Raw genomic sequence first — 11,376 nt, 5'->3', positions numbered from 1 at the left:
TTAGGCGAAGTGAAAGAAGGGGCTTAATTAACAGTTATGTTATTTTAGTGTAGATGCAGATGACATATAATCTGGTTTATTTTCTCTGTATTTTTGCTAACCTAACCTCTGTGAAAAAAAATTTAAAATCACAAAAATTTAATCACAAAATAACTTATTAAACCTATATTTAAAGTATATAATATACAAACAAACGTACAGTAAATTTAGCCATGTAGTAGTATGATACATTTGTAAGTAAATACCCTGATTTGCCAATGACCTTGAAATTCATATTTTTCCATTTCATTTGTATCCGATTTGTACCGTAATAATTTGTTTTATACTTCATATACCGTGCCAGTAGTACATAGTATATTAAATAAAATTAAAGAAAAAAAATTGTTAACTTTTGTTTTCATTTTAAAATATTAATTCTAATGAAAGATAGTGTCACTGTAAATTGTGCAATCAGGCCGAATAGCACAGCTAAAGCAATTACCCAGATCACCTGACCCAGATAATGGTATACAGTCAACTCTCTCAAAACCGGAAACTCTCTCCCAAAACCTGACTTTTCTTGAAGTCCAAAAGGATTCATTTTTACCATTAAAAACACATTCTGAATACCAGACTTTCCGGAAAACAGACATATTAGCTAGCCCAGAAAGTCTGGTATTTGGAGAGTTGACTGTATTCATTAATGGCCAAATGTAAACTTGAGAAATGCACTTTTTATTTGCTGTATCAAAAAAAAAGAAAATATAATTATTAAAAAATATGATTTCCCACACAAATATATTAATATATGACGTTAATTACTATGTTTATAATATATATCACCAGGCGGTTTAGAATTTGTTCTGTGACTGAGGTTGTTATAATAAGCATGCTTTTAAATTAGATAGACATTATAGCAGAATGGTGCAACATTTGATGTACTGTAGAAACACAAGACTCATACTAATCTCTTCTGTATATTTACTACATCTGTTTAAACCTTTAGAATTATTTACGTTCCATGTGAAATCAACATGACAATAATAAAATAAATAGTATTAAAATATTTTTAAAATATAAAATTAGTATCTCTGCATAGTAAACAAAGTCTGAATTTAAATATCAGAGAATTTCTTATTTTCATATAAAGTTTAAACTTGTATATTTATATTTGATTAGCATTTTCTACCCATTACATGTTAAATGTGACTGTAATTACAGTAGTTGTAATTTTCTCTATAAAGATTTTTTATTAACTTCTAAATTTACTAAAAACAGTTAAAAAAGCTAAATTGCACATAATATTCTATCATCGTATATTAAGTTGATTTTCTATAAAAACATTAAATTATTACCTTACAAGTAGACTGTTGCCAGCTTCAAATTTGGTCAAATGTGAACAATGAGATGTCAAGTATGACTGTGAATTGATTAGTAATTGTAGCGTGCAGGTGTTGTACACATTTAGAAATCAATTTCTGACAATCAGTGGCGTAACACAGAGACCTGAGGCTCCTGGTTTAGGAAACCTAAGTGGTCCTCCAAGTTCTAACGCTGGAGGCCGCGGGCGTTTTAGCCTTCCCGGCATATTTTAATAATGCCTGTTGTTTTCCCTTGGACACTGCTCATAGGCTCCATAAGCCCTGGGGCCTCTGAGTTTAGCCAGTAAGCACTCATAGCTGTTACGCCACTGGTGACAATCAAGTGACTCCTAGTTGATCATAAGATGTATCTAAAGCCTTGATTGCACTGAACTGAACTCAAATTAACCAAGTCGCCGGCTAAAGTGACCAAGAAAAGTTCAAAATCTGAACACTGGCTACAATTCCCACAGGGTTAAATTAACCAGGTACAATATATACGTTTACCGACCATTTTAAAACTAACTGCGTGAAAATATCAAGGGGAAACGATGGTCAAATATTCCGATGACATTTGGTATGTTACCGTTAAATTTACTATTTTTCAAGTTCAGTGCGAACAAGGTTTAATCTATTGTAGGATAAACACAATTAAAGTATTTAAATGCCTAGCCTAACACTACTAGACAAGTATTAATTTAATATATTTTTACTACCAGTTGTGAGCAAGTTAATTCCGGTAAATCTTGGAAGAACACGGAGTCGAGTGTGTACAATTTCTTAGTTTGAAGAATGTTGAGTTAGTGTTTAAACAATATAATCCTAAAATTACGGTTCTGTCTATATTCAGAAATCCTAAAATATTCGCGAAACTAAGCACCAAGTATTTTTTTGACAACATAGCCAGGTGATGCATAAATGAAAAGCGCGATGAACGCCAAAATAAGAAGTATGATGGTAAGTTTGATCATGATTATTTTGAGACGAACGCAAATTAGGTACTTCAACGCATTTAAAGGGTTCATGAACGATAGGAAAGACGTATCCGGTCGACTGAAAAAAAGAAAGAAAGTAAAGTAACAATGTTAGTTTCCGAACATCAAAAGAAAATACTGTGAATAAACTAAAACTGTTCATGCGTAAAAGACTGTGTGTTACGAAGCTTAATTTAAAATTTAGCATTGCCCTAAAAATAAATTTTTTTTATTTGATTTATTTTGATATCATACAAGTACAGATTAAAAAAAACAAAAAAGAGCAATTATTTTGTATGGTACCAGGGATAGCCCTATAAATCCTCAAATGGGATTTACATCATGAGGGGTCCTCTCTACGAATATTTATCCTCATGATGTTGGGTTATGGTTAAAGGAAGCATTGTGACATTGTAGATCAATATTATGTTCTATTAGGTAATGGGTGTCACCAGATCTTTTTGGTACAAAACAAAATATGCCAATAAATGTCAATACAACAAAAACAAGCAGAAAACAAAATGAAAAATATTTGTTGTAGAAATGAATAAAACAAAAATTTTAAAAAAAGTTGGCGACATACTTTGGTGCTTCCATGGCATCAGGTTCCTTTCGTCCGAGACCTGCTGGTGACCTTTGTGCCTCATCTTCCGTCATCAGAATCATTTCCATATCAACTTTGCCCTGTTTAAAAGTAGACAGTATAATTATGTTTGAAAAAACTAAATTAGTTTGAATTGAATGGTATTAAATTTAGTAATGTAGTTTATTTTAGAACAAAAAAGTGAAAAGGTCAAATACTTCTACAGCCGACTCTTCCAATACCGAATTCTCTGAACACCGGAAACTCTCCCAATACCAGACTTTTCATGAGTTCAAAATGGTCCCAATTTCCTTTTTACCATTGAAAAAATATTCTGAATACCAGACTTCCTGGAAAACCAGACATATTCTACCAGCCTAAAGGTGTCCTGTATTGGAAGAGTTAACTGTTGTAGTTGGAATTTAGTTTAGACACTATTGAATAAAACAGTCGACTCCTCAATACTGGAGGCAGTAATATTGAATGTAGAAGGATAGTCGCACAGAAGGTTCTATAGCAGTAAACCTACTCACCGTTAGTTCGTATTTTTGCGTCTCGTCATTCTTGACAACAAACGGCCACCAGCCACGTGTTCTCTTCAACTTGAACAGAGAAACATGGGGTACAGCGGGATCTGTCAACCGCTTCGGTTTGCAGGCTTTGGAAGTCTTAGTACCGAGAGGAAAGTTGGTGAGATCAAGCTCAAAACTACCTATAGTGTTAAAAAAAAAGTCTATCTTTAAGCTCTGTCTACACTATCTATCAAAAAAATGTGATGTGCCAAAATATTGACATTATGTCATACCACTACCATATTTGGGCACATCACACATTTTTTTGTCAAACTAGTTTGATAGTGTAGACAGAGCTTTAGATGAGGAACATTTTGTAAATGATCACTATTATTAATGAACCTAACACTTTTTCTAACTTCTCCCTAACATATTATGATATAGGCCTTTTATCAACTGTCAGATGTAATAATACAGCTTGGTTCCTGATCTAACCGGGTTCCCATTTATACACCTGGGTAAAGAGAGGCAAACGTAAGTATCTTGCCTAAGGATACAAGTTATGCGACGAGAGTTGGATTCGAACCTCGATTGCACAATCAGTAGTCGAACGTCTAACACACTGAACCACACGCCCTTATATGGGTTGATATACCAACCTAGAAAATCATTAGACAAGACAAGATCGGCATCCCACACTTGTACATTCAGCTTTGGTGGAATCTTGAACTCTGATTCGTCTATTGACCATTTATACTCCTTCTTTTTAAGCACAATCTTGCGTTCCGCTTCAAGATAGTCAAAGGGGAATATATATCTCCAGTTGAAATTTCCTTCACCAGAAAGAGACCGATAGTGGACATCTGTAATCTGAAGATCGTCATCAACACCATTTAACCATCTAAATAAGAAACAAAAACATTACCTCTAAGGGAAAAATTTCATTTTAAAATTTAAAACTAATTTTTGAGTCGAGAAACATAGTTTTTTATTGTATTTTTTGCTACACAACTTTAGAAATGTGTAGCAAATAGGTTGTTTTGTATAGCTTTTTGCTATGCTACACTGGCGAAATTATCCACATGGGATCTACTGTCCATTTCACCTGCTGTAATGGAGAGACAAATTAGGACTTTTGGATGTTCAATGTATGTGTTGTCCACACATTCGCAAGTCAGCCATGCAATATACAAGTTATTTCTCCACATGTATCAAACTTAGTCGTTTTCATTCACTCACCCTCTTACAAATATATCGGTCATCTTATCTCCACTGACTAAGGAGTCATCTACCAGAATTACGTCCTCTGTGTTCCAAATGATCACTCGCAGTTCGTACTTCTTTGGTTTTCGAAGCGAGATGTCTGTCTGAGGTCCAGGTTGGGGTCCATTCAACGGAAACATATCTACCCACATTTCAACTTTGCCCTGTGAAAAATGAACTAAATATTTTAGGTACAGCATTTGGGGTAAGAAGACAACATTTTACAGCCTCTCATATGAATTAGGTAGAGAGATAAAGATCCTTAGATATTAACTACTAAAGAGTCACATAAGGAACGAAACAAAACTAGAACGTTGTACCCAATGGGGTACAACAGTAAAAAGCTGACACAAGAACATATAGTGGCGCTAGACAGCACCGATACACGATGAGTGATAACAAACAATAAAGGCAACCGATTCTAGTATCCAAAAGTAGAAAAATAGTAAGTCTATTTGAACATAGTAGATTACCTGTTCTACACCAGGTCTCTCTGGAGTGTACAGCATTCGTGTCTCTATGTGCTCCTCAGCAATTTTGTACTCTGCAATATCCTCCCAGTTCAACAATGCTTCTAACGCTGCATGCTCATTCGTTGGTACAGAAAAGCCTATAAAATATGTCAAATGTCAACTGTAAACGATCAATCTCTCTCTTATAAAGGTAAAGGTGTTTTATTCTGGTCCTCAAGCTTTAACTGGAAACTGAGGAAATTTGGATTAAGCCCTCCACGGACCCACAGCAGCCAACAGTGCAGCGCATGATTTGATTTGATTTGATTTGAATTTATTCGGAAGTACACAAATATACATTACAATTGGTAAACAAGAACAATTAAAACGTACGGTAGTCTTCCATGGATAACCCAAAAAGCCGGTAAATACCATTTCCAGCTTATTTCCATTGGGGTCCATTATATACAATACATACATACAAACAATAAAATATTAAACCAGTAAAAAAATAAAACATAGCATATAAAAGCATACTGTATAAAATTGATTATTAAATAATATTTCAAGTCATTCTTTAAAGTCTTACAGTAAGTTAAAATACATCTGTCATTTATTCATTCATAGACGTTGCTAAATATTCCTTTACTTTAAATTTAAAATCTGTCTTGGTATTGTTAAAAATGGTTTTTAAAATGTGTGGTAATAGGTTCCATTGTTGTGCTGCTGTGTAGAAGAATGTGTCTTTGATATATGTGTCTGATTTAACAGGTAGAATGTATAAGAGCTTCTTCTTGCATATCAGTCAGCATAACAGAAGACGATCCCCTACACTTTTTGAATAGTGTACCAAGTTCTATACCGTGCACATGTGATAAATGATAAACTACGATTAAGTTCAACTATCAGTAATAAATTAAAGTGTATGAAAATCTAACCTGTATCATCTACCAAATTGGCCTCCCCATAAATATCTAAACCGTTGACAGTTACTTGTCCTCCTCCAGAGTAGATAGGCGGTTCAAAACGGTTCTCTTCGCAAATCTTTTGTAGAATCTCAGTAGGTTTCTCGGGGTCACGCCATTTGTTGTAGCCATATCTGTGTATAATAACAAGAAAACATATATTAACAGTATGCACAATTTGATTTTTTGGTTTAAAGATAACTAACTTTCCTTACCTAAACATGTTGCTAAACGCAACAAAATATTTTGTTAATGACCATTAAACCAATAGAAGGTGCTTACAAAAACCCTATAGGACATTTTTTGATTATTTTAGTGTACTTCATGTCATTTTATAAAATAAATGAAATATCTATTTTAAGAAGTAGACTTACAAGGCATATTCTTCGGGTAGTCCACAGGTTGGACGATGTTTACTAAAAAGACGATTTTCCAGATCAATCACAGTTTCTCCAATTAATGAATCAAGTCCTACTAAATCCCAGTCATAGATTTTGATGTGAAGTAATGATTCCATTGGGAATGTTGCTTCAAATTCAATACACCTGAATAAAAAAAAAAGTTATTCTTACAGAAATACTAAATACTAAATACTAAATGTATATGATAAAGTGACTCATATAATTGTATTAAAGCTCTGTCTACACTATCAAACCAGTGTAATGTGTCCACCAAATATGGTAGTGATATGACATCATCCTGTCCATATATGGGCACATCACATTTTTTTGTCACATAAAGTTTAATAGTGTAGACAGAGCTTTATACATGTTCAGACTATGCGAAATGAACTCTTATCAATAAATCAAACAAGTTCTTACTTTCCAAAAATAGGATTCAGTTGTTTTGACTGGTACTCTTCCTTAAGACAAACTGTCTTATTCCCAAGGTCTACTTCCAAATAAGGATCAGCCTTTAAAAACAGAGAAATTAACATCAAATTATTGAGCACTTTGAATGGCTGAGCTGTTAAGCGTGGTTCCCACTAGAACACAACACAATGCAGCGATGTATTGACGTAAAGTGATGTATTACGTAATCAAAAGTGGGAAACGTCGCAACAGCTCTGCAAACATCAATATGAGAAACTACCACCAGAACCATGGAGCGAGTGAGCCTCAAAGCCTTGCCGATGTTATGGCTGGATTACAGTTCCACTGTCTTAACCGCTCGGCCACTCACTCACTATTCAGATTAAATATGAATTAATGTTATGTTATGTTATTTATTTATTATTTAAAATTTTTTGTTTTGTTTTTGACGTTATCAAATTTTTATTTTCCTTTAAGTTCTGTTATTTATTTGTTAATTTCGTAGCTTAAGTTAGTTAAGATGTTTTAAAAGGTACCAAGCTTGATTAGCTCCGGCTATATCTTGGCTACCTTTTGTATTGATTAATTGTTTGAAACAATAAAGAAAATGGTAAACATTTTAAAAATATTACTAACCTTTCCATTGATGTCTGCTGGATGAAGATCAAATGCACGTATGATATAGACTCTGACGAGTATTACCATGGTCTTGTTTGATGGTAGGCCCTCAAAGTAGAAGTGATTCGCTTCAAAACCAAACACATTCCTAAATATCTTGTCGTCTGGCATCGGGAGACGATAAAGACAGAAGCATCCCTAAGGGCAAACATAACATTCTTTACGTGTTGTGATCAAAAGTTTAAATAATTATTTTATCTCTGAAATGTGATGCATTGTCCGCAAAACAAATAATGAATAAAATCAAACTTTAAATAGGCCATTTTGTAGGTTTTAATAAAGTTGTTAACTTTCGCCGAATTAATGAACAAAAATAAATTTGGTTTAAAAACAGACAAAAATCATATTTAACAAGAAATCCATTGACTTCCAGACAATGGGGTTACGGTTGAATCTTTTTTCTTTATATTGTGGTTTTAAATTGTTAGATAAATCTTCTTTTCCCCCAATCCAATTTTTGGTCGAGGTAAATAACTATTATGTGACTTTAAAATAGCCAAATTAAACATCATTTCTGAGCATTATTATACTTTATTATTAATACAGTAGAACACTTCTTTGGGACACCTCTATTAGGGGGACACTTTCCCAAGAAATGAATGAGGGAAGAAAAGGTTTTAACAAACGTGTCCCCTTAATAGAGCTTCTACTGTAAAACAATGCATGAATAACATTTGGATAACATACCTTAAATTCTCCTGCAATTCTATCACTAGAATCAGCTTCGTCAGCGTCATTTTTGCCTCGATAAATGTCAAATGTTCGAAGCCATTCTGTGAAACCTCCAAACTCTGGAACAAACTCTAGTTCTGTCTTGTAGATCTTGAAATAAAGACAAAGAGAATAACTTGCTGTGTTTGTTCTACATATGTACTTAGAATAAAGTAGTATGGTAAAAATCTGATCCAAAACTCATTTAAAGCTCAGGTACAGGCATGAATTTTAAATATAATATCTGATTAATTGTACATAAATCAAATATTTGTAACAGAAATCAAGATGAAAAACCATGAAGACTTTTTTTCAGTAGTTAGGTAGTTAACATAATGTAATAACATGTCTGGTGACTCCCTAGAAGGTGAAAAAAGATGGTGGATACACGGTGGATAATTTTTGCTATAGCATGTAAATAAAATTTTGAAGTTGAATAAAAATAACAGAAATGTAAAATTCAAGTTATATTACCTATATTTAGTCATCTGATAACATTTTTTACCACACAGTTTATTTTTCATAGCTTTTTAAAATGCCTCTCTATTTTCAAAATTTGTGTACAAAAGAATAGAGATTTTACTGTGTAATTTGAACTATCATTTGATAAAATGAAAGTGCTAATTTTCAAAAAGCTCCTGCAACACAAATAAAATCCCAAAAATTATGAAAATTATAGATCGATAATTATTGGAATGTATGATCAATAGAAATTTTTTGCCCGCACCTGGCCTTTAATGAATACCAGAAAACAAAAAAATTCTATAAAATCAGACATTTGCAATATGGTAAGGAGATCTTGTTTGTGCAAATATTACATTAAATTTCCTCATCCTTCGAATGAGACATAAAGACATTGGTCCTGTCTATTGTACATACAATGTACATGATAAAAAACTGAAACTATTTGCAAAATGTAGAGGATATTTTCTCATGAAATAAATGAGGGAAAATAATATGTTTTAAGACTACGAATAACTACCTCAACATTTGTTGGTCCCAAAGGTGTCCCCTTAATAGAGGTTCTAATGTAATATATGCGTGTATAACATAATAATATTTTAGTCTCATTTCCTCGTCCTTCGAATGGGACGTAAAGACATTAGTCCCAAGGATCATCTCCTAGTGTACTGATCAAAGTAGGCTCTGCCATGTGACCTCTGCCATGGGTTTAGTAAAAGGCAAAATCTGAATTTCGTCAGCTCCAGAGATTTCTCCACATTTAACTAAGAATTGACTGTACAATAAAACCTGACATGTAAACCCTGAAGCTGACGTCGCTGCGTTGCGTTCTAGTGGGAACCCCGCTGTAGGGGAGCAGCTTGTTGTATATTTGAGATGATGTTCACTTAATTGAAATGATAATAATTGAAAAGAAAAAGCAACCTACCTTTATAAGGTTACAGTCAATGCATTCAATCTATAAAAAAAATACAAATTAGCGTGACTTTTATTGCTTTTAATGGTGATGTCTAACTAAAAAGTAGACTTTTACAAAGTGTGAGGGGGGTACGTGGTAACAACTTACATCGCTGGGGGATGGCTGCATAGCTTCTACCACTTCTTCATCTATTTCTTCTTTGCCTTTTAAAGATTTTCTAAACTTGTTAAAGGCATTTCCTTTCTTTTTGCGTCTTTTAGTTTTTGTCGTAGGAGCTGAAATAATATGCATATAAAACATAAATATATATCGTATATATAAGTTTGATTATACAATGCAATACACATTGGTAGCCAAAGGCTAAATTGCCAAAAATTTAGTGAAGTCAATCAAAATTTCACTTAACAATTCATCTAAAAAATAAGATATTTAAAAAAATCTTACCATCATTAAAAATAGATGAAACATCATCATCATCTATCACTTCTTCAGTTTCTTGCTATAAATAAAAATAAATAATTTAAAATGTCAATTGCAAAAAACTGGATGAACAAGTTTCAATCTCTATGACAAAAAAATCAAATTTATGAATTTATCACAAACTAGCAAATATACCAAGGAGAAGCCAAAATCCAGATGGATCACAGGCCAGGTGCTGGCAAAAAATTTATATTAATCATACATTCCAATAATTATCAATCTATAGTTTGCCCTATGTTTCATATTTTGGGAATTTTAGTTTGTGCTACATTATCTTGTTGAAAATAAGCACGTTCTTATCAGTGGGGGATAGTTCAAATCACACACAAATCTCTATTCTTTTTTACATAAATGTTGTAAATAGAGAGCCATTTTTAAAATACTATGAAAAATAAACTGTGTGGTAAAAAATGTTGGCTTAATATAGGTAATGTAACTTAAAGATGTATTGTCCCCCAAAATCATGAAAAATAAAGATTTTTAAAATCGGACTTTGAATAGGCCATTTTTCAGTTTTAATGAAGTTGTTCACTTCCATAAGAAAAAAAAACGGGGAAAAAAATGATTTCACCTATAAAAAGACAAAATAAACAGTTAAATTACCCAAAAACTCATTGTCTTCCAGACAATTTGACCATTTTTTGCTTTAAATTACATTTTTCTCAGGTAAATAAATTTTTTTCAAACCCAATTTTTTGTGAGAGTGAATAACTATTATGTGACATTAAAATAACATATTCAACAAAAAAATTTAAAAAAATATTTTTTTAGGGGGACAATATATCTTTAAATTATACTGGTTTCTGGTGTTTGTATTCAATGTCAGATTCAGGCACTGAATGCGTGTCAGTAGGCCTATACCGTACGAGAGTGATGTGACACTTTGAATTGTAATTGTTGTTGTTGTATATCTCAGGTGAATAAATACACATACTGTATATATTTACCTTTTCATTTCTATATTTAGATACATAGTATTTTGTCCACCAGTCCATTGCAACGGGGTCATCATTATTACCATCATCAGCAACAGTAGTTGTTGCTTGAGGTACAGGGGCTTCATCAATTGCACCCTGCAAAGAAAATAAATATATTAGGGAGACTGTTGTGGGAAGTGGGTTCCCCCCCCCCCCCCCCACAACAATGAGGAGATAAAGCATACAGAATTTAGAAAATGGGAAAGGACAAAGGGTTCATGATAAATCTGCTAATTCTATTATGAAAA

The 11,376-nt window shown here is 33.0% G+C and overlaps 1 protein-coding gene across 1 annotated transcript in view; it reads right to left on the bottom strand.

Moving 5' to 3' along the window:
* Positions 1–378: 378 nt before the first annotated feature.
* Positions 379–11,376, bottom strand: part of LOC140061181 (otoferlin-like) — a 32,405-nt gene continuing 21,407 nt past the window's right edge. Inside the window, exons 26-40 of the mRNA XM_072107671.1 lie at positions 11,099–11,224; positions 10,116–10,170; positions 9,819–9,946; positions 9,681–9,710; positions 8,267–8,401; positions 7,538–7,717; positions 6,911–7,002; positions 6,464–6,634; positions 6,063–6,223; positions 5,146–5,282; positions 4,649–4,836; positions 4,069–4,310; positions 3,431–3,609; positions 2,898–2,998; positions 379–2,393 (exon numbers count right to left, since the gene is read on the bottom strand). Of these exons, the coding sequence (XP_071963772.1) occupies positions 2,213–2,393; positions 2,898–2,998; positions 3,431–3,609; positions 4,069–4,310; positions 4,649–4,836; positions 5,146–5,282; positions 6,063–6,223; positions 6,464–6,634; positions 6,911–7,002; positions 7,538–7,717; positions 8,267–8,401; positions 9,681–9,710; positions 9,819–9,946; positions 10,116–10,170; positions 11,099–11,224 (2,106 nt within the window). The 3' untranslated portion in view covers positions 379–2,212. The remainder of the gene's footprint in view (positions 2,394–2,897; positions 2,999–3,430; positions 3,610–4,068; positions 4,311–4,648; positions 4,837–5,145; positions 5,283–6,062; positions 6,224–6,463; positions 6,635–6,910; positions 7,003–7,537; positions 7,718–8,266; positions 8,402–9,680; positions 9,711–9,818; positions 9,947–10,115; positions 10,171–11,098; positions 11,225–11,376) is intronic.

This window comes from Antedon mediterranea, chromosome 10 (genome assembly GCF_964355755.1).
Source record: "Antedon mediterranea chromosome 10, ecAntMedi1.1, whole genome shotgun sequence".
Classification (NCBI taxonomy): Eukaryota; Metazoa; Echinodermata; class Crinoidea; order Comatulida; family Antedonidae; genus Antedon; species Antedon mediterranea.
Note: the sequence above shows the minus strand (reverse complement) of the source record. Positions and strands in the feature narration are given on the sequence as shown.